This window comes from Biomphalaria glabrata, chromosome 8 (genome assembly GCF_947242115.1).
Source record: "Biomphalaria glabrata chromosome 8, xgBioGlab47.1, whole genome shotgun sequence".
Classification (NCBI taxonomy): Eukaryota; Metazoa; Mollusca; class Gastropoda; family Planorbidae; genus Biomphalaria; species Biomphalaria glabrata.
Genome location: NC_074718.1, coordinates 1,837,791 through 1,861,547, shown reverse-complemented (window position 1 = coordinate 1,861,547; position 23,757 = coordinate 1,837,791). Strand labels below are relative to the sequence as shown.

Below are 23,757 nucleotides of genomic sequence, written 5' to 3'. Positions count from 1 at the left end.
AGATCTTATTATTCACCAGTCAGGCTGTTTGTTTTTTTCTTGCCTAAGTGGGTCACGGCGTAAGTCACATTATCATAAATGGCGACAAGACGTCTCATCTGTGGGCTGGCATGGGTAATGCTCAGCATTTTATTGGTGACACTATCAGCCAACGCAAAAAGGACAGTACCAGAGTCAGTGGGTGCCTATATAGACCAGTGGCACCAAGACAGACATTTGCTGCATGTTGAGGACGATTCCGGAAGCAAAGAAAATAAAGGCAAAGAAAACGAACATGACAGTAAAGGGAAGACGGAGGTTAGTCTTTTTGTTACATTTTCTCTTTATTGATCCTCTTAAAACTAAATGACTCTTTACTAACCCTCTTAAAACTAAATGACTCTTTACTAATCCTCTTAAAACTAAATGACTCTTTACTAACCCTCTTAAAACTAAATGACTCTTTACTAACCTTCTTAAAACTAAATGACTCTTTACTAATCCTCTTAAAACTAAATGACTCTTTACTAATCCTCTTAAAACTAAATAACTCTTTACTAATCCTCTTAAAACTAAATGACTCTTTACTAATCCTCTTAAAACTAAATGACTCTTTACTAATCCTCTTAAAACTAAATGACTCTTTACTAATCCTCTTAAAACTAAATGACTCTTTACTAATCCTCTTAAAACTAAATGACTCTTTACAAATCCTCTTAAAACTCTAAATGACTCTTTACTAATCCTCTTAAAACTCTAAATGACTTTACTAATCCTCTTAAAACTAAATGACTCTTTACTAATCCTCTTAAAACTAAATGACTCTTTACTAATCCTCTTAAAACTAAATGACTCTTTACTAATCCTCTTAAAACTAAATGACTCTTTACTAATCCTCTTAAAACTAAATGACTCTTTACTAATCCTCTTAAAACTAAATGACTCTTTACTAATCCTCTTAAAACTAAATGACTCTTTACAAATCCTCTTAAAACTCTAAATGACTCTTTACTAATCCTCTTAAAACTCTAAATGACTTTACTAATCCTCTTAAAACTAAATGACTCTTTACTAATCCTCTTAAAACTAAATGACTCTTTACTAATCCTCTTATAACTAAATGACTCTTTACTAATCCTCTTAAAACTCTAAATGACTATCTATTGATCCTCTTAAAACTAAATGACTCTTTACAAACCCTCTTAAAACTAAATGACTCTTTACTAATCCTCTTAAAACTAAATGACTCTTTACTAATCCTCGTAAAACTAAATGACTCTTTACTAATCCTCTTAAAACTAAATGACTCTTTACTAATCCTCTTAAAACTCTAAATGACTATCTATTGATCCTCTTAAAAATCTAAATGACTATCTATTGATCCTCTTAAAACTCTAAATGACTATCTATTGATACTCTTAAAACTCTAAATGACTATCTATTGATACTCTTAAAACTCTAAATGACTATCTATTGACACTCTTAAAAATCTAAATGACTTTTGATCCTGTTAAAACTCTAAATGACTCTCTGTTGATCCTCTTAAAACTAAATGACTCTTTACTAATCCTCTTAAAACTCTGAATGACTCTTTAATGATTCTTCCTTTCTCTCTATTGATTCTATTCATACTCTTAATAAAAAGTTTCTATTGTGTTACAAGTTTATTGATAATATCTAGCGCAAATGAACGCAAGGCCTCACAGATTGAACAATGAAAATTTACACTTAATGATACAACTAACTGCAGCCAAAAGTAAAAGTATAACCTCCATGGAGAAGTTAACAAATCAGACTCTGTGTTCTTTAGAGCAGTGTTTCCAAAACTTTGTTCCGCTAAGGTTTGAATAGGTGTTCCATGAATTATTAGAACTATTAACTAATTAATTAACTAACTAATTAACAATTAACACATGAGTTATTCCTAAGTGAATGGAAAAGAAACATTGATTTTATTAGCTCTTTTGGGTAAACACCATAATTATGACCTTTGAACTGATCTAGATTCTGACTAATTCGAAACAGAGATCAACCATTAAATGATTTCTGGTCGAGTTTGTCTAATGAGAACGTAATCAATTTCAGAACAATTTTCTTTCTTTCTTCTTCTGTTTCCTACAACCTATTTGTGAGAAGCAGCAAAGTAAAGATATCAATCAAGAAACAGGCAACTTGATGCCCCACCAGATAGGAGAATTGAGCTGGTCTACAGAAGTTAATTTCTTGAATTACACAATACCATCAAAGTCATTAAACCTTTTATTTTTCTGATGCTAATGTCTGTATGTGTCTGTATATTTTACTATAAAGTTTTCTAATTCAAAATATTTGTTAAAAATTTGGATAAATTTAGAAAATATTTAAACTCTTATTATTTTTAATTTAAACAAATGAGAAATAATCGGACAATCTAAAACAAGCGAAGGGTTCCGCTAAATTCTAAAATGAAAAGTATTCCGTTAAAGAAAAAGTTTGGGAAACACTGCTTTGGAGCAACAAGTTTGTAAGTCCGTTCTTTGTCTCTGCATCAAAACTATTCCCCCCTCCTCCTCCCTCCAGATTCAGCTAAAAAAAATAGCTTTCTGGGTAGGGGATACTTTGTAGCAAAATTTTCTAGAATAAGTTTGGAATACCACAAAATTACTTCCCCCTCCCCCCCAACTCCTCACACGCACACACTGATTCAATTTTCACACACGCACTGATTCAATTAACTCCTCTCACATACACATACGGATTCAATTAACTCCTCACACGCACTCACTGATTCAATTTTCACACATGCACTGATTCAATTAACTCCTCTCACATACACATACGGATTCAATTAACTCCTCACACACACTCACTGATTCAATTTTCACACACGCACTGATTCAATTAACTCCTCTCACATACACACACTGATTCAATTAACTCCTCACACACACTCACTGATTCAATTTTCACACATGCACTGATTCAATTAACTCCACACACACACTGATTCAATTAACTCCACACACACACACACTGAATCAATTAAATCCACACACACACATGCACTGATTCAATTAGCTCCACACATACAGACACTGATTCAATTAACTCCACACACACAGACACTGATTCAATTAACTCCACACACACACACTGATTCAATTAACTCCACACACACACACGCTGATTCAATTAACTCCACAAACACACACTGATTCAATTAACTCTACACACACACACTGAATCAATTAACTCCCCCCCCCCACACACACACACTGATTCAATTAACTACACATACACACACTGATTCAATTAACTACACACACATATACACACACACACACACACACTGATTCAATTAACTCTTCAGAGAAGCAACAGGTTTTAAAAAAAGAGACATCAGTTTTTGAATCTTCTGATTGTCTTTCCTCTTTGAATGTATTGAATAACACAAAACACTTTCTGGAGAATACACACACACTTCTACACACGCACACACTTCTATAAATGCAGTCTGTAGACATAGTTCATTGAATGAGGTCATGGACCTTGTTTCATTTGGTTTGAGACTAAACTCTAGTTTATCTAATTGTCTACATACTCATTTTCAGAAGTAATATTCATCTCTAGTCTATCTTATATACTCCAACTTGGCAGGAAACAGAGTAAATCACAAACAAAAAATCCAGCAATAAAAATTCAAAAGATCCATAAATCCTATGCTTAAAATTATAAACAGATTGGAAAGATTTGGAATAAAAAGAACAAATCAACTTTATTGGGGAATGGGGAACTGCAATGCTGGCAACATCATTTCAGTCATGGGTGATTGTCACGGCCTGGTTTTGGTTATAGGCGTGATGACGGGAATGTCTCTGTGTGCGTTGTAGATACCTCTTCTGGTACTACTATAATGTTGTTCTTGACTAAATATTTTCTCCCACGCACTAGATTTGCAAGTGCGTAAGAACACTAACATACTGAACTCTCCAACCACAACATTCAGAATTATTAATAGACTCCAGGTTAGCAGACATGGTTTTATTCACATAATATATATATGTATGTAATAATTCACAAAAGATATTGGCGAATTCAGCCGTCACTCAAATTTCATCCAAGGAAATAAGTCCTGAATTCAAATCAATTATAATAACTTCAATACTTATACATAACTCTGCTGTCAAAAAATATCCATAGCACTCCACTCCTCTCTCTGCGAGAGTCTAAGAACAACGGAGGTGTTCACCTCGTGGTCATTCCCCGACCAAGAAAAATCTTGTGCTGACCGCACGGAATAGTTAAGTGACTACTAGTCACCAAATGTTGCAAGGGTTCTAAAACTGGTATATGACAGTGATGCCCAGGCATTCATCTATTTTGTATATTCCATGGTTGTTGCACAACCATAGGAGGCCATAATTAGTAATTCTAAATGTTGAGTCTAGTGACACAAATATTCCAACTTAACCGGGAACTTTGTATTAAGAAAGCACTAAACAGTAATCCAATATTGGAGGTTCAATGTTTTGATGACATTTTACTTCCCTAACCCACCTTAGGCAGACCCTACTTCCACTACAGCCCAACATAACCAACACCCTGTAAGGCAGTGCTGAACAACTGAAGTAAACAGCACACTTTTTTTTCCTTGGCACAGTCTGCAAAAGAGCTCACAGCTCAGCAGCAATAAAGCTGGCTAGAAGAAGAAGAAGATGACATTTTACTTGAAACACAGAAGTATAAATACTCTCGAAGTAATCCTTTCCTAAAAACAATATTAATGATTTCAATCAATAAGCTCACACAAATGAATTGAAACAGACTCATGAATCAGTTCTCCATCTGTTTCTATATTAGGCTTTGTCGTGTGAAAGACCATGACAAAAAAAAACGTAAATAAAACTCTGTTTGCATTCTTTAACTTTCTTTGACCTGAATGGAAATGTAGGCAAGATGTCACGTGTTTGTCTCATTGGTTGCTATGATACCAAATAACTTGAATATGTGTCTATTACGTGTGCAGCGTAGTGTGAATGTGGAATGGTGCGAATGTGTGTTGAAAGAAGAAAGAGTATCAGGAAAAGGAGTAATGAAAACCAGGTTATTATTGACATATTATTTCTTGAACCAAGATTAAAGTTCTCTAAACTACTTTGGCGTGTGAGTCCCATCTGCCCCTGGCCGTTACAGTGTCAGAGACATCCATTTGTGTTAAATATTCAATATATCAAACATTTTCAATCATGTGATTTTTTTCTTTGTTTATGAGTTTCGTTGTATCTTTGCAAATGTTCAATCTTTCTTTTTTTTTTTTTTCATTAGCAGACTATTTCAAACATGCAGAAAGGTTATATTAGTTTGAATCTTTTCAGAATGACGCTGGCCCACTGGTGGTCAAGAAACTAGAGAAGGACAACCTTGGCCTGACACATGGCTTCGTTGCCTCCATCTCTGTCATTGTCGTGTCTGAATTGGGTGACAAGACATTCTTCATTGCTGCCATTATGGCCATGACACATTCCAGAATGACTGTCTTGATGGGAGCCCTGGCCGCTCTTTATTTTATGACGATTTTATCAGGTAATTGGACGGATAGCAAAAAAAAAAACACTTTCTAAAAAGTTAAAACAAAAAAAAAACACTTTCTAAAAAGTCAAAACAAAAAAAAAAACACTTTCTAAAAAGTTAAAAAAAAACCAAACACTTTCTAAAAAGTTAAAACAAAAAAAAAACACTTTCTAAAAAGTCAAAACAAAAAAAAAACACTTTCTAAAAAGTTAAAACAAAAAAAAAACACTTTCTAAAAAGTCAAAACAAAAAAAAAACACTTTCTAAAAAGTTAAAACAAAAAAAAAACACTTTCTAAAAAGTCAAAACAAAAAAAAAAACACTTTCTAAAAAGTTAAAACAAAAAAAAAACACTTTCTAAAAAGTCAAAAAAAAAAAAAACACTTTCTAAAAAGTTAAAACAAAAAAAAACACTTTCTAAAAAGTCAAAACAAAAAAAAAAAAACTTTCTAAAAAGTTAAAACAAAAAAAAACACTTTCTAAAAAGTCAAAACAAAAAAAAAACACTTTCTAAAAAGTCAAAACAAAAAAAAACACTTTCTAAAAAGTTAAAACAAAAAAAAAACACTTTCTAAAAAGTCAAAACAAAAAAAAAAACACTTTCTAAAAAGTTAAAACAAAAAAAAACACTTTCTAAAAAGTCAAAAAAAAAAAACACTTTCTAAAAAGTTAAAACAAAAAAAAAACACTTTCTAAAAAGTCAAAACAAAAAAAAACACTTTCTAAAAAGTTAAAACAAAAAAAAAACACTTTCTAAAAAGTCAAAACAAAAAAAAAAACACTTTCTAAAAAGTTAAAACAAAAAAAAACACTTTCTAAAAAGTCAAAAAAAAAAAACACTTTCTAAAAAGTTAAAACAAAAAAAAAACACTTTCTAAAAAGTCAAAACAAAAAAAAACACTTTCTAAAAAGTTAAAACAAAAAAAAAACACTTTCTAAAAAGTCAAAACAAAAAAAAAACACTTTCTAAAAAGTTAAAACAAAAAAAAAAACACTTTCTAAAAAGTCAAAACAAAAAAAAAAACACTTTCTAAAAAGTTAAAAAAAAAAAACACTTTCTAAAAAGTTAAAACAAAAAAAAAAAACACTTTCTAAAAAGTTAAAACAAAAAAAAAAACACTTTCTAAAAAGTCAAAACAAAAAAAAAAACACTTTCTAAAAAGTTAAAACTAAAAAAAACACTTTCTAAAAAGTCAAAACAAAAAAGAAAACACTTTCTAAAAAGTTAAAAAAAAAAAACACTTTCTAAAAAGTTAAAACAAAAAAAAAAAACACTTTCTAAAAAGTTAAAACAAAAAAAAAAAAATTTTTTTAATCGTTTTCCCAACAACCTTACATTAAAAACTCAAAGGTGTTTTTTCTCACTGGTGTTAACTCATTGACTCCAGAATTATTTTCCACACTTGGCAGATATTATTAGTTTTTGGCCCTTCGGTGTGAAAAGATTGCTTCGATTAAACTTTTAAAACTTTTTTGTTTTTTATTTGAAAATGATATATTTAGTATAGAATTAAAAAGGAAAGCAATTTTTATAAAGCAAAAAATTATTTTTATATTAATGGTTAAAGTTTAAAAATAACAACTTAACGACTGCGAAAAAGCCTCCAGGATCTAGATCTAGACCTTAACTTGGAAAAAAAATGTATGATCCATATTGAAAATAACAATTTTTTATATCATATTTATCCTTATTATCACAAAACTTTATGTAGAAAACACATCTAAAACACATAAAGTGGAAAATTTTGAGTTAATTATCCATGTCATTGCTATTGGAAAAAATGAAAACTGACTACTGTAGACAAGTCAACAGCTCTGAGTCGATATAATGATCCAAATTAGGAAAAAAAAATTATTTACTATATTTATTCATATTTCCACATAACTTTCTATTAAAACCATTTAAAAAAAAAACACATAAAATGAATGTTCTGAGCTCATTATTCCCTATCACTATGATCTAGAACCTAAATCTAAAGAAAATAGTACCTTTTTAAGACCCCACTCTTTCAAAGATCTTTCACAGTAAAAACACATTGAAAGAACGAAATTCTTGATGTTTAACAAAGGAAAACTTCTCAAGATAATGTTTTAACCAATTAAAAACATACGGGAGAGAAAAAAAATAATTTTTTAAACACCAACATTTCCAGCGTTGATCAGGGCTTTATGGCTGGGTAAAATCAATGATGAGAGCGTCCTTACAGAGTCAAAGAGTTAAGAACAGTACTTTAAGTTAGTAAGGGGATTTTTTTATTCAGTGGAATGTAACTCCTAGGCTAGATTATAGTCCCCTGATGTTAGTGTATGTTTTGTATATTGCCTTACATATGAACTTCTTACATCTGTTGCAGCTATGGTGGGCTATGCCACAACAGTCATCCCAAGAGCTTTAACTTTTTATATTTCATCTGCACTCTTTGCAGTATTTGGTCTGAAGATGTTAAGAGAAGGTAAGTCTAGTTGCCAGATTGTTCTCATTTATGTCTACTGTCTAACCTTTGTTCTCATTTGTTTTCTACTGCCTAAATTTTGTCCTTATTTGTTTTCTACTGCCTAAACTTATCTTATCTTATATGATACAGACGTTACTTCAAAAAAGATGATTACGTCCTACGCATCATGCATATTAACCAATGACTTAAATTCTGCCAAGTCACTGGTTTTCCTGGCTAGCTCAGGCAACCCATTCCATGCTCTAATAGCACTAGGGAAGAAGGAGTATTTGTACAAATTTGTCCTAGCATATGGGACGAAGAATGTGCCTTTATCTTTGTGTCTTTCAGAGTATTTTATCAAACTTCGTTTTTGTATTTGAAGATTATGGTTCAGTGTTTTATGTATGATTGCTACTTTACTTTTGAGCCTTCTGTCCTGAAGGCTTTCTAAATTTAGTGATTTTACTAAAGGTGTTACTCTAGTCAAATGTGAATATTCGTTTGTTATGAATTGCACTGCTCTATTTTGTGTCTGTTTTAGTTTCTTAATGTTTTCTTGAGTTGAGGGGTCCCAAATGGAGGATGCATATTCTATTATTGGCCTAACCAAGGTTCTCATTTGTTTTCTACTGCCTAAACTTTGTTCTTATTTGTTTTCTACTGCCTAAACTTTGTTCTTATTTGTTTTCTACTGCCTAAACTTTGTTCTCATTTGTTTTCTACTGCCTAAACTTTGTTCTCATTTGTTTTCTACTGCCTAAACTTTGTTCTTATCTGTTTTCTACTGCCTAAACTTTGTCCTTATTTGTTTTCTACTGTCTAAACTTTGTTCTTATCTGTTTTCTACTGCCTAAACTTTGTTCTCATTTGTTTTATACTGCTGTTAATATCTAATTGTCCCTTAACATTTTTTAAAAGTTTTTTTTTACACAATGACCTCAAATGGAACGAAGCCAAGCAAAGAAAAAAAAATCAATATACTTTTGCTGAGAGTAATTATTTATTCACTTCTGTCAGAGTTGAAAACAAAAAAAAAACAGTTAGTCATGGGACATAAAATTTATCTAGTGGTATGTACCAGGCAATAGTCTGGAGTTTAGCTTGGTTTAACTGACATCAATGCATTGGTTTACTTAGTTTGGTTTAACTGACTTCAAGGCCTTGGTTACTTTGTTTGGTTTAACTGACTTCAAGGCCTCTGTTTACTTAGTTTGGTTTAGCTGACTTCAAGGCCTTGGTTTACTTAGTTTGGTTTAACTGACATCAAGGCCTTGGTTTACTTAGTTTGGTTTAACTGACATCAAGGCCTTGGTTTACTTAGTTTGGTTTAACTGACATCAAGGCCTTGGTTTACTTAGTTTGGTTTAACTGACATCAAGGCCTTGGTTTACTTAGTTTGGTTTAACTGACATCAAGTGTTTGGTCCTTTACTTACTTACTAAATCCTTTTTGGCTCGCAGTGAAGCATAGGGCCACAACAGTACTTCACCATCAACTCAGTGAGTGGGCAATGCCCCTCTTGTCCATGTCCATCTTGCCCTCTTTGCTTCTTGTTCTTCTGATCTCCTCCATGTTTGCTTTGGTATTCCAGACTGTTCTTTACCCCAGAGGGTTCTAAACTTTGACTTAGTTTTGGTATTATTATTATAGCTTTTATATAGCGCTACTTTCATGCTTATAGCATGCTCAGAGCGCTTTTGGTCCAATCTCATTTGTGGACCAGTGGTGGGCTGGGAGGGCTATCTAGGAGTTGGTTTTCCGTGCTGCCGTAAACACAACTCTGCCCGAGTCAGGTGTCGAACCTCGAGCCCCCTTCTAGGTAGCCAAGCCAAGTTCAAGCGCACTTGGCCTCTCGACCACGCTTCCATCATTAGCAGTTTATGTTTCATTGTGAGTCACAATTTTATTTTTAAGTTTCGGATTGACTGCGGTTTTGATCTAAAACTATAGTGTGTCTCTGTAATATCTGAAAGTATTTTTGACTCTATTTTCAGGTTGGTACATGTCAGACGATGAAGGTCAGGAGGAATATGAAGAGGTCCAGGCTGATTTAAAGAGACGGGAAGATGAGGTGAGTTAGGCATCGGTTGTTTAGTAGATTGCCAGATTGCCTCTTCTGCCCTTTGATTCTTTCCAATTGATGTACATCTTTCTGGTGGCTGTCAGCAGATGAATAAAACAATAAGTACCATCCACTTTCAAGAAGATAAACGTTTTGTTTGTATCATGAGGATCTTGTTTTGTGATCAAGTTTTCAGAGTGGATGTTTTGATCATACAGTCACTATTATTAATTAAATTATCAACAAAACTCTGGCCATGTTGATCACCGCAGAGAAAGTAGTTTATTAAAAAAAAATGCTTTCCATTAGCTTGATTAATGGAGTATATAGGTTAGTGGTTATAAGAGATTTGTGCACGCATTTTGTCTCTATGTGCTACATAATAATAATAATGAAAGTTTTATGCACACAGTGCTACACCTGTCTTGATTTCATCAAGATATTATGCAAATCAAATATAGAGAGGCCTGTGATAAGCCCCTCCCCCTGTCTCTCTCCCTCCCTTCCTCTCCCTCTCTTGATGAGAGAAACCATTTGTTACAGAGTCAACTAGCCTCTCTTTTTGATTTGTACAATTCTGTAGAAGAATATGCTGGCTTATGGACATGGTCAAAGCCTCATGGTAGTCTTCTTCTACGTATAAATTTCAGAAGTTCCTTCAAAAGAGAACATAATTTATACATATTTATGAGTTAATCTAGTCTTGCATGCTAATTAGAGACTTAAAGTCATTGGTTTTCAGGCTGATTCAGGCAACCAGTTCCATGCTCTAATAGCACTAGGGAAGAAGGAGCACTTGTACGAATTGGTCTTTGCTTACTGAATGAGAAACGTGCCTTTATCTTTGTGTCTTTCTGAGTATTTTATTAGGTTTTGTATTTGCATGGTTCAGTGTTTTTACTGCTTTACTTTTTAGTTTTCTGTCCTGGACTGCCACTAAATTTAATTATTTTAATAATGGTGTTACTCTAAGTCAAATGTGAATATTGGTTTGTTATAATCTTGCTGCTTTTGTTCCACAACGTCACTGACCTACTTTCATGTGTTTCTTTCAGCGCCACGCCCAGTTGGAACAGGAAGATAATTCAGTTACTACTTTTTTTTTTCTTTAACTAACCACTTGATTTTTTTTACTGTAACTCGGCGGGTGTTCAACAAATGGGGATGATAAAACTCTTCATTTGACAGAGTTTCTACTTAACAAACTATCATTGGATTGCTTCGATATTTTTAGACTTACGTTTGTTTTGTTTTGTTTCTATTTAAAGCGTTTATGCAGACGAGGGCAAATTTATTTTTTTTTACTTAGTTTGTTTCGCTGTTATTTTTATTGTAATTTTTTTAAATACTAAAAATTTTACGGTTTGACTTGCAGCGGAGTGTTTTGTTTTTGTGACTTCTTTCCTTTGCTTTATTGTTAGCGGGTTTCTTTTGTTTTGTTATTTTACAAGATTTTTACAATTATTTTGTGTTAATGTTGCCTGTCCAGACAATGCCTTCAGTTTCTTATAATACTCCATGTTCTGAGTGTTAAAGTATTTGTGTTCATTATTGATAGCAGTACTGTAGGCTTAAAAATACCTAGATCTAGGTTTTTTAGCCAATTAACTTTCCACTAGCAGACGCGACACTATTCTATTTATAATTTAACCCAATGCTTCAACTTTTACAGCTCCAGAAAACTTGACTATAAAAACAGCTTTGTTTTTTTAACTTTAACACTTCATAATGCTGATCATACTCTAGTTAAAGAAATGGTCTCATTTACATATTTATTGTAAAAAAATTATTAACCAAAAGCTGTTTTAAGCCATAAAAAAAATGTATGTTTGGTTTGTGATAACTTTAATGTATATATAATGCTGGCACTAAAAATGTTCATCATACTGGTCAGTATTTCACCCCGTGTTGGTGTTGCTTTATATAGGCAATGATATCAATGAGTTTTGTATGGGTCCATGTTTACATACTGTATTGTGGGCAAGGATTGAAGTTACACCACTGGGCTGATACAGAGGTGTGGTCTGTGCATGTTGGGATCAGAGGTGTGGTCTGGGCAGGTTGGGATCAGAGTTGTGGTTGGGCAGGTTGGGATCAGAGGCGTGGTCTGGGCCGGTTGGGATCAGAGGTGTGGTCTGGGCAGGTTGGGATCAGAGGTGTGGTCTGGGCAGGTTGGGCTAGGCTAGAATCAAATAATTTTGATTAGTTTGTGTTAAAAAATAATTATCTGTATGCTCAGACCAACTTGGACATTTTCAATGTTTCCATTTTTATAATGTAGATCAGTGTTTCCCAAACTGTGTTCAGCGGAACCCTAGTGTTCCATGAGGCCTGTATAGGTTTTCCACGAACTACTTGAATAATTAACTGTTAGGCTGCCATGTGAACTAATCTTTCTCAAAAGGAACCAAAGTGTTCCTCTAAATTCTCCAAATGTGCGAAGTGTTCCGTTAAGGAAAACATTTGGGAATCACTGATGTAGATTTTCTAGTAATATTAATTTTATTTGAAAGAGAATTAGGCTTATTCATTTCTAGTCCTTTGATTTCATTTGTGTCAGCTGCACTAATGAACAAACACATTTCTCAACAAATATATTGTATTGTATTGTATTTTTTAAATTAAACTAATTGTTGTTCACCCTTTTTAGAACCTTAACTCTTCTTATCTATTATGTCTATATAGGTTTCATTTTTACAATACATACACTACATAACAATTAAATACTTTGGATCATAAACTATATCTCACTGGGCTGATAACTTACCTTATTGTTAAAATATGCCCCGTCCAACACTGAATATAAATAGATTTTAGATCATTTACAATCTATTAAGTTTTTCTCCAGTACTGGTGACCAAAAGGTTGTCACAATTTTTATTTCATTGCATTTAGAAATGGTTACTGTATAAATTCTGATACTTTGAGCGCTACACAGGATAATACTAAAAGAGAAAATTTAGTTGTGACACATAGAGTAGTCTCTTGATATTTATGTTAAAGTCTATGGCATTAGCTTGTGTTATGCTCTTCTCTACGAATACTAATGCCAAAAAAAAAAGAAACTTAATGTAAAGAATTAATAAAATAAATGAGGTTTAGCAAATTTACATATGCAATGCAAAGTATAAAAAAAAAGTTTTTTATAGTGTCTATTAGCATAACATTACTCAGTCGATTGAGGGGAGAGAGGAGTGTTAAAAGTAGCTGTTGAACCTGTAAAAGAAAGGGGAGGGTAAACTATTGTACAGCTCTGTTTATAAAAGTTCATTATGTAAAGGGAACTGTCGTCAACTCTTAATGTTGCCTCTTGTTTGTCTTACTGTAGATTGAAAAACAAAATTTACCAACCCAAGATGTCGAGACTGGGATCATACGGTCGCCGGGAAGACGATTTGTGTCTGGGATTTTGTCCACGGTTTTCCTGCAGGCTCTGACCCTGACCTTTCTTGCAGAGTGGGGCGACAGATCTCAAATAGCAACTATCATACTGGGAGCTAGAGAGGCAAGTTCCTTATTTAACATAGAATTAATATGTGTATGTAATGGTGTCTAGCAAAGAGAAGTAAAAGTACCCCTTTCAGATCTTGCAATCTATGGGGACCAATGATGTAAGGCTTATTGGTTTCTACGACTGATGGCCAGCACAATCGCCTACCACCTTTACTCCCCCCAATACATTAGAGTTGGGACTAACTCACTAATAAACTCTGCACTCTATCCAGAACAATTGAAGAAATTAACCGTAAATAAAATAAATGAGAAATGGATGAGCTCTCATCCAAATCACAAGAAAGATGACGCTTACTATAAGCTATCCCGACAAGACCAACGTCTAATCTTTCGACTCAGGACCGGACACAACAGAATGCGACAACACATGCACCGGAAGCTCAAAATTGTAACCAGTGAAATCTGCCCATGTGGAGTATCACCAGAGAATGCAGACCACGTCCTCCAAAACTGCTCTCTTTACCAAGAGGCCCGTATAAGACATTGGCCCCAAATTATCCCAATAGAAAGGAAACTATATGGAGAGCTCCCTGATTTGGAAACCACTGCGCAGTTCATCTCATGTATTGGTCTACTCATCTGAACACTCCAACATAACAATGAGAACAAAGAAGAAGAAGAAGAAGAAATTAGAGTTGGGTGGACTGGGGGTATCCTAAAAAATCTTGAAGTTCATCCATGCCTTCGCTGGAATTCAAACTCAAGACGTCTTGATTTGGATGTCAAGTGCCTTAAGATTGTTCCGTACTTTCACTCCGTAGAAAAATGCCAAGCTTAATAAATTTGTATTAAGCCAACTCAATATTCATATTTCATTTACAAAGTGACCAGGAGTTTGTCAGTAATGTGACATGCTACACGAGTATACTAACTAAGAGATTGTAGCCCAGCATCGGCCACTATACAATAAATCAAACACTACAGTCACAGTAATATACACCCTAGTCTATTTATTTATTAGTATTCTATTGGTAAAATTTTAATAAACAGCCATCTCATGCCCTCATGTTGTTGTTTTTTTCAGAATGTGTTGGGCGTAATAGTTGGCAGCTGTGTTGGCCATACCATATGTACAGGTCTAGCTGTGATAGGAGGAAGGTTTATAGCACAGAGGATATCTGTTAGAACAGGTAAGTTGTCAGCTCTAGCTGCATCTTTGATTATGTTATAGTTCTGGCAGTAGGATGTAATTATCTACTTTTTTTTTAAAGTAACATCTGTGATATATGAGATAAGATAAAAATCTGTGTGTGAGAGGACTACGCCTAACAAACTGGACAGTATTAACTTCCTCCCCCGCAAAGAACAATCTACAATCTTCCAACTAAGAACAGGACACACACCACTATTAAAATTACCACCTGATCAAAATAAGCTCCACACAACTCCCCCTTTGCAGACACTGCGCCCACCCCTTTGAAACCGTAAACCATATCCTCATTGAATGCCCCTCCCTAATCCACCTTAGGCAGACCCTACTTCCACTACAGCCCAACATAACCAACACCCTGTACGGCAGTGCTGAACAACTGAAGAAAACAGCACACTTTTTTTCCTTGGCACAGTCTGCAAAAGAGCTCGCAGCTCAGCAGCAATAAAGCTGGCTAGAAGAAGAAGAAGTGCGTGAGAGGATGAAGGATGAAGCCTACATCTTAACTTTAAAACACATATGGTGACAGACAGTATTCTCATCTTTTACTGCGCTGTCCCAGACCCCTCTTCACCAAACCAAATGAAATATATATTGTATCTGCCTATAGAGATTCAAGGGTAAAGATACTATTTAGATTGCGGTTCATAATAGTTTGTGACCCATGGACTAATATATGTCTTGCCAGTGGACTTAATGGAAAATCTTTTTCTGATCAAAGTGACTGATATAAAAACATTATTATGACCAGATCACAGATTGAGTAATTCGTCCACTCAGTCTAGATAAGGAGGAAGTAAATATAGCAAGTGAAATGCATAATTGAAATCACTGAACTACATTATTACTATGTAAAACCATACACAAGCAGGTTGCAAAGGCTTGTCAGTGCTTTTGTATAGCACATTTTTTTTAAAATTTGTATGCTATAAACATACTCGCTGCACTAACTATGGTTTGGTCCATTCTCTTTTATGGGAGAAGGGGTGTCTGGGAAAATGCTACATTGCTTCCTTAAGGTGCTGAAAAAGAAAAAAAAAACTCAAGTTGGGATTTGATCTCAAGCTTCCTTGATAAGTAGCCAAATGGTTTAGGCCACTCAGCCACATAACTACACAGCCCACAAATAAAACATGAGGTTGGAAGGCTGGCATTCATTCCCCACCATCAACCCCTTCAATCACTTTCTCCTAGGTCTTTGCATAATTGGCACAGAGCCTCATAACCTAGACCTCTACCTTATAAAATACAGACGTTACTTCAAAAAAAAGAAGATGATTATGTCCTGCACATGTCCCTAGGTTAATCTAGTCATGCATGTTAACCAATGACTTAAATTCTGCCAAGTTATTGGTTTTCCTGGCTGACTCAGGCAACCAACCCATTCCATGCTCTAATAACACTAAGGAAGAAAGCATTTGTACAAATTTGTTCTAGCATATGAAACTAGGAATGTGCCTTTATCTTGGTGTCTTTCTGGGTACTTATTATTGTTATTATTAATTTTGGTAACGGATTGCCTGCTATCATACTCCCATAATATTAAAGCATACCGATTGCCCTCTGGCATTTCAACATGCTGCTATAGCTAAATAATAACCTTCTGCATTTCGCCATGCTACTGTAGCTACAAGCTACTATAGCTAAATAATTGCCTTCTGCATTTCGCCATGCTACTGTAGCTACAAGCTACTATAGCTAAATAATAACCTTCTGCATTTCGCCATGCTACTGTAGCTACAAGCTACTATAGCTAAATAATTGCCTTCTGCATTTTGCCATGCTACTGTAGCTACAAGCTACTATAGCTAAATAATAACCTTCTGCATTTCGCCATGCTACTGTAGCTACAAGCTACTGATTATACCAGCAAAAAAGGGCAGCAAAGATTACGTTTACTAAGAAAACTGTCGTCATTTAATGTTAGCGAAAAGGCCTTGGCTATGTTTTATCATGCTCACATCTGCAATATTTTAGGTTTCAATATCACTGCCTGGTATGGCAATCTGACCATTAAAAATAGGAATAAACTTTATAGAATCCTAAATGCTGCTGGCAAAATCATTGGCAAAAAACAAACCCCATTTGGGCAGTTGTTTGAGACAAACATCTATAAAAAAGCTAACAAGATCCTCGAAATAAAGAATCACCCTTTGTGTCAGGATTTTGTGATTTTACCATCACAAAAGAGATACAAGACACCGATAGCAAAGACAAACAGACACAAACACTCCTTTGTTCCCCTGGCAATCAAATCATTAAATAAGAACAATCTGGTATAAACTTTGTCACATGTAAATTATGAGTGAGTCTGGTGTGAATGTACACTTTGGTTTCTTATAGTTATAATGTTTTTTGTTTGGTGTAATGCACAAATTGTAAGACAAATTTCCTTACGGATAATAAAGATTATTATTATTATTATTATTATAGCTAAATAATTGCCTTCTGCATTTCGCCATGCTACTGTAGCTACATGCTACTATAGCTAAATAATAGCCTACTTGTCCAGTTAGTAGATTTGAATCTGGATCTTGGCTTCCCTTGTCTGCTTAACAAAAAAGATTCAGCTAAATTAAAAGTCTTCTATTCTAGAAGATGAGCTTATTTTAACTTGTGAAATGTTTTAATTAACATTTGATATGAACTCTTGTTTTGTTTCAGTCACATTAATAGGCGGTGTAGTCTTCATCTTGTTTGCTCTTTCTGCCTTATGGATAGGACCTGGCACGTAGAGACACTGGCACTTTGGGTTTGAATGTCTTCTGGATGTGTACATACAGGGCTTGGGGGTCAAGGGTCATGTGTTCTCATTCTTGTGTGTCAAGGACGTGAGCGAGGTTTACAAATATGTTTATCTGTTACATTGATGAGATGTGTGTTTGGTGTAATGTATCTGTTTCAATTTCAAATGTTTTCCCCATCGATAAAATGTAACAAATTGGTTTGGATTTGATCTTTTTTTTTATAATTCGTCAAATTTGGAAATCATGACTCACAGCATAGAAAAACAAGACACATTGTTTTTTTTAGTGAAAAGAACATTTTTCTGTCTGGGAAAAGAAGATTAAAAGATAGTTTTGTTGTACAGCCACTTGATTTGTGTCCATGACTTAAGTGTTCAAGGTCACCTTTAGTGTTTAAAAGGTGTATCCCTTCTTTGCATTGGTTTGCAGACGTCAATTTCATTTCTCTCCCTTGGTTGTTAGCAAGAATTTCATGTTGTCATTGATTGAGCCTCTTTTAGATGACACTGCCCTATATAACATCTGCAAAGCTGTTTGGCTTTAACATTCGTTGGTATTCCACTAAGTCCCAGTAATTGTATTCCAACATTCTGTGTAGTAGTTGTTGTTGTTTTTTTGTTGTTTTTTTTTTGTTTACCTTAGCTTTAATTTATTTAGGAATTAAAGAATCTCCATCTGACCTGTCAAATGGAAATTGGTTAACTGTGAAGTCTTATGATTTTAGACTTCTGACTGACTGGTTAAATGTAATACTTCAAAGCGTTTCTCTTGCAGGGTAGTTCATCTTTCATGTTGGTTAGTGCTAGTGATGCCAACCAGAGTAGGTGAGAAAGGATTCCATAAAAACTTGTGTTAAGCTCTTGTGCACATTTCATTTTTTGTTTAACTTGTGTCCCTTTTCTAATGAAATCAATGCTAATTTACCTTAGTCTGATTATCTGTCACATTTACAATAAACTTTTATTCATAGCTAAAGTTGATAACTGACAGTTATAAATATATATATATATATATATATGTATGTATGTATGTTTGTGATTGAAACCTTTTAGATATGTTATTGAGGGGGGAAAAAAGCTGTTTTTAAATAAAATGTGTGTGTTAATTAGTTACTGCATATTAATGATCATCTAAACACCATCATAACTCATAATAGAAACTTGTTGATTTGTACATTTGTCTTAATGGTACACACGTCTGTGTATTCTGGGTTTATTTGTAGATGGCAAACTTGTTGTTTTTCTTTACATCTGTTGATCATATATCATATTGATATGTCATCTATTGACCAGACACGTAGGAAAGAAGGAAGTCTCAAGGTCATTACCTAATTTGGTGTTGGTATCTTCTAGGCCAAGAGTGGGCTGTACATTATTGTATGCATTTTATATTTACAACTGATCAATACCCAGTTGTACATCTAGGACCAGAAAATAATGTTCGGAGATGGAAATATTTTGTGTAAATTTCTTGAAAAAAAAAAAAGATACATTTTTTTTAAATTTAATTTTAAATGTTGTTCTGTCTAGAAGTTTGTTTGTGGTGCCACAGTCCCGTGTAAGCAGCATGTTCATTTTAGTTACTGCTGAGATTTATCTCGGCAAAGTTCTGTTCTCTAAAGTTTCACCATGTTTTTTAAGACTTGGAAGGCTCCCAGTGAAGGCTACCTGGTCAAGTGGTATGCGCTCTTGACTGGGTAGTCCTGGGTTTGAATCCTGCTATCCACCACCCACCGTCACCCCCCCACCACCCTGCAGGAAGTTTGGTCAAGGATGTAATAATCTTCAATCTAAAATATGTAAAAAAAAAAAAAAAAAAAAAAAGATCAGAAAGCTTTGAAAGCCTTTCCCATTTCAGTTAAAGTTTTACTATACATTAAGTATGATCATTAGGAAATGTTTCCTATCTGGCAATATTTATATACAACTGGCTGGATGTGGGCCGTAGTTTGTGTATCACTAGTGCATATTAAATGATATGCCTGGTTTTTATATCTTGTCCAATTCTGAAAATGAGGCTTTCCATTTAGTTCATTTTGTTTAACTGCTTGAAGCTCAACTACTGTGCTCCTGGCCATGCAATGAAAATGAGGATGCATGCTAGGTGTGCTCTACACACTTGATGTGCTGTGTTCTTATAAACTATAATCTTTATTCAAAATTAAAGGTTTGCTAAAACTATGTTAAGAGTCAACTGAAATGTTCAGTGCTGATCACGTGACCTACATGCTATAATCTAGTTAGATAAAGATGTCACTAGTGTTGTCACTGCTGTATAAGTTTCTACACATTACACTTGTCAAATAGACATAAACTCTATCCATGTCTATTAACCAGTACCTAAGGTACCTGTAGTTAAAGTGAGATTTAACTTGTAAGCTTTGTTTTGTTTGACATCATTGAAAGGAGAAATTGGGGGGGAAAAGTAAGTTTAACAGAGCCCTTATGTCAATTAAAAAATTATTTATTTTTTTTTTACATTTGCGACATTTTAATTAATTTTTTTCTTAAATAAAAGAATATAAATGCTGCACTAGTTTTGTCTTAAATTTTGAGCAACCTAATCCTTTTTGTGATTTTGTTAAGGCGTTTCTAGAGGGTTTTTTTAGAGAGTCATGTGCACTGACCACATTTGTATGTACCGGTAGCTGATTTAAAAAAAAAAAAAAGATTTCATGAAACATTTTGATTTGTAGCTTTGCTTCACTAGAAGGATTAGAGTTTTTAAGAACCCATTGAAAATTTTATTGAATGCTAAATTCAGTTTTGTGAAACTTTCTTGTCATGACAACACTGAAAACATGATGGAACATTTATTTTATTGACTTGTAGGGACAAAGAGAAAAGTGTTTGATTGTTTTTGACCTTACAACTATATAGTGACCTTTCAACTATATAATGACCTTTCAACTATTCATAGCCGAGTTTGTTGCAAAATGCTGAAAAATTGTTTTTTTTAAATAGCCTATCATAAAAACAAAGCTAGTTTTAAATTACACGCATTAGGTACCGGTACCAGTGACCTCAAGATCAAATCCCGGTGAAGGAAACAATTTTTCATTCAGAAATTTAGTGTGTCCCAGAATGCACTCTACAGACATTGTGCTGGCCACACAAGGTACTTTTGACTATTTGTATTTGGTCCATGTATTTTTGAAAGCTGTCATCCATATTTGAAACATGAGCGTCAAGAGAAATCAGAGCCACATAATGTTGTTTAAAAAACCAATGAGCTGTTATTAAAAAATATATTGTCTACTAGCAGTCTAAGTGTAATGGACATTTTACATTTATTGTAGTTATAGCCAGCTGTTTGGTGTATCTTGCGTACCCAATATATAAAGTGTTGATTAACTTTGTCATTTAAAAGGAATACGAAAAATTGTGTGCACTTTTTTAGCACCGAAGAACTAAATTGATGAGTATATTTGCTTGAAAAACTATTTTCTGTTACTTAGTTGGCAGCAGGGCTCCTTTAATATAGCGTCCTTGACATTGTTTAGAATGGAGAATTTGGGGAAATCTCCGATAAAAGAGAAACAGAAATCAGTAAGTCAGTTAAAAATTTTTCTGTTGCAGTAATGTGAGGGTATGGTGAAAGTTGAATTACTTTGACTGCGGTCAATGTTGAGGACTGAGGTCTTTGTCCGGTCTTTTATTTCCCATAGTCCACATATTCTGAGAAGGATTATAAAAACTAGCCATTTAAATGCAAGTATTTAATGTAAAGTATTTCAGTGGAAGAGTTCATGTTTTTAAGTGTCTCAAGTCTGCTATAACTCTCCTAAAGATGAAGTTTTTATTTTGCTTTCATGTACACATGATACTCACTTCTGTTTGTGTACTGTTCTATTTATAGATCATGTTCCATACATAGAGCATATTTAGGTATCATCTATTATGTTAGGTCAACAATGTTTGTGTCTTGTGTTGAAATTTCACAATTAAAAAAATATGTATATTTCTAGAAGTTGTTTTGTTTCTTTTTTATTTCAATCAAATATTATTGTCTCTTTTAAGTTAGAGAATTGTGACAATATGCACAGCAAACAGAAAAGAAAGAACAATGGTATAACTAAAACTAGATCAAGGACTCTTTTGTTCCTTTAGCAGTTAAATCAATGAATAAAATTCAACTTACAGATGTCAATTTCACATGGAATGCTAAAGAGAAAATGGTCTAGACAACTTTTTTAAAATTTTATGTTCAGACTATAGAGAAGAGGAAGACAATAGTCTTACAAAAACTTCAGTGCTAAATAAAGTGCTAGAAGAAACAAGTAGGCAATGAAAATCTGTTTAACACTTGAATGCAAGCAAGACTTTAAAATTGGAAACAATACATTCTAAAAATGTCAAAAAATGATGAATAAAAAAAAAACCAATCTGTATCTTCTGCTGTCAATAAGTCATTGTACTGAGTACATCTTCTAGGACTGCAATAGTAAGTACTTTGTACTGAGTACATTTTGAAGTGACACAAGATCAAATGGAATTAGTTGATTCAGTCACACAGCAGCAGTGAAATTAGATTCAAACCCTGGACCTCCATTACAATAGTCTGTAGTACATTACACATCCAACAATCCTAATTATTTGATTTCAAAAGAGACTGAATAGAGGCTCTTTAACTCTTTCTCTCTGTAATTATATTCCACGTTCCGAAGGAATTCTTCATTTTGCTCAGTGGTATTTCACTACACTTTTTCGATAAAGCTTTAATGTTTTCTTTTGTTCTCAGAAAATGTTTTATTAGGTAAAGAATTAAAGGGGAACGCATGCTCTTTTTATATGAGACAAAGTGCTGTTCATAAAATCAAACATTAATTTAATGAGTTGAAATCAACGATAGTATCGTCAATTAGGAGAGAAAGAGTTAACAAAAGGAAGTGCTGCCCTAGAAAGTTCAACATAACAAATAAGATACAAATTATCTTATCATAATCATGAATTAATAAGCTCATTCAATTATTTGATCTTATTTCTCATGAGCTATGCCAATTTTATGTTTAAATTTTGCACCTTCTGTCAGGCTCACTCAATGGCAGTATGAAACCAGTGTTCAAAATAACATCACTTCAAGTGTCAGTAGAGTTACTGATGCTTCACAACACAAGAGAACAACACTGACAGAAGAAAAACGCCAGAGAAGAAAAGCAAGGCCCACGACACTAGTTCAAGCTGGAATAACCTGCCCAGTGTGCAGCAGAACATTCCGGGCTCACAAGAGGAGGCATAAAACCCCAGTGCAAAGCCCTCAGCCCCCTGCGGTCATCAATGAACCACGATGGACGAACTATAGGTCACAACATTCATAGAAAACAAATATTCAGTTTAGAATTAAGTTCTTTTATTATTGTCTTGTACATATACAATTTATCTAGAGCCAATTGAAAAAAACTTTTTTTTTTTAATTTGTAGTAGTTTTTCTTGTCTATTCATGGCAACCCCTTCAGTCTAAAACTGTCTCAACACTGCCAATGTAACATTGACTAGTACAATAGACTGAGCTGACAGTATTATCTGAAAGTGATTACAACATTATTATATACATCTCAGAAAAGTTATTCAAGACATGGAGCGTTGGTTAATTAGATCTTAGTAATACATTTTGTTAGGTGGCAAGAATGCTATCTAGTAGATATAACTATTCTTTAAAAACATGTGAAACTTAGTAAGCATTCAAGAAACTTAATTTTGCTTTATTTGACATTATCTGACTGTCAAGCAGCAGTCCAGAATTATCGGTACAAAGTACAGGTATAAAAAAGAAAAAAGCAGTCAAGTATGACTGCAGACACTAAAGAGCAGTTGATATAATGGTGTCAATGATGGACTATTGCTATTTGATGTAAAAGCATAATTGTTTCAGGTTAAGATATGTTATTCTAATGAAATGTGTGTTGTCACTCTAGTAAGCTTGCATGTTCTAAAGATCTTGGTTTGCTTTGTGCTGCATTCAACTTGAGCATTTTATTTCACTTAGATAAGAAATAATTTCTTTTGAAAAACTCCATTCACCACGAACCCAAAACTGTTTAACTTTGTCAATTTAAGCGTTGTAAAATAGAACGCAGGTTGTTTCTGACAATGGTAGATGAGCTTAACTTTAATGGTGAATACAAGTTTGTAAAGGGTCTGAGATTATTATACTCAGCTCCATAATATCTTATCAAGTGGAAAGGCTTTCTATAGGAGGTCACTCTTTGTCTGAAGGACCTCATTCAGTTGAAGTCAAACCACAGCATCTTCAAAATGTCAATCTCCCTAAGCTGACTCGCTTGTTTATGATAGCAGCTGATGGGGGTGTTATTACACT

General features: G+C 33.8%; 1 protein-coding gene across 5 annotated transcripts; it reads left to right on the top strand.

Moving 5' to 3' along the window:
• Positions 1-78: 78 nt before the first annotated feature.
• LOC129927910 (transmembrane protein 165-like) lies at positions 79-23,674 on the top strand. 5 transcript variants are annotated; one of them, XR_008779564.1, is made up of 9 exons: positions 79-297; positions 5,334-5,541; positions 7,884-7,982; positions 9,962-10,038; positions 11,085-11,117; positions 13,358-13,534; positions 14,567-14,672; positions 17,357-19,863; positions 22,471-23,674. XR_008779564.1 is itself a non-coding variant. In XM_056039729.1 (8 exons), the coding sequence occupies exons 1-8, from the start codon at positions 79-81 to the stop codon at positions 22,566-22,568; spliced, it is 1,017 nt and encodes a 338-aa protein (XP_055895704.1). In that variant the 3' UTR covers positions 22,569-23,674. The 5 variants fall into 5 exon arrangements, 4 of the variants coding, with proteins under 4 accessions (XP_055895704.1, XP_055895705.1, XP_055895706.1 ...); XM_056039729.1 differs by lacking the exon at positions 17,357-19,863; XM_056039730.1 differs by lacking the exon at positions 22,471-23,674 and having other exon boundaries at positions 17,357-21,408.
• The last annotated feature ends 83 nt before the right edge of the window (positions 23,675-23,757 follow it).

Excerpts from the sequence above, each read along its gene's own strand:
- LOC129927910 (XM_056039729.1), top strand. The coding sequence starts at position 79 with ATGGCGACAAGACGTCTCATCTGTGGGCTGGCATGGGTAATGCTCAGC. Across the intron at positions 11,118-13,357 it reads TGGAACAGGAAGATAATTCA|ATTGAAAAACAAAATTTACC; the intron begins GTTACTACTTTT and ends GTCTTACTGTAG. Across the intron at positions 13,535-14,566 it reads TCATACTGGGAGCTAGAGAG|AATGTGTTGGGCGTAATAGT; the intron begins GCAAGTTCCTTA and ends TGTTTTTTTCAG.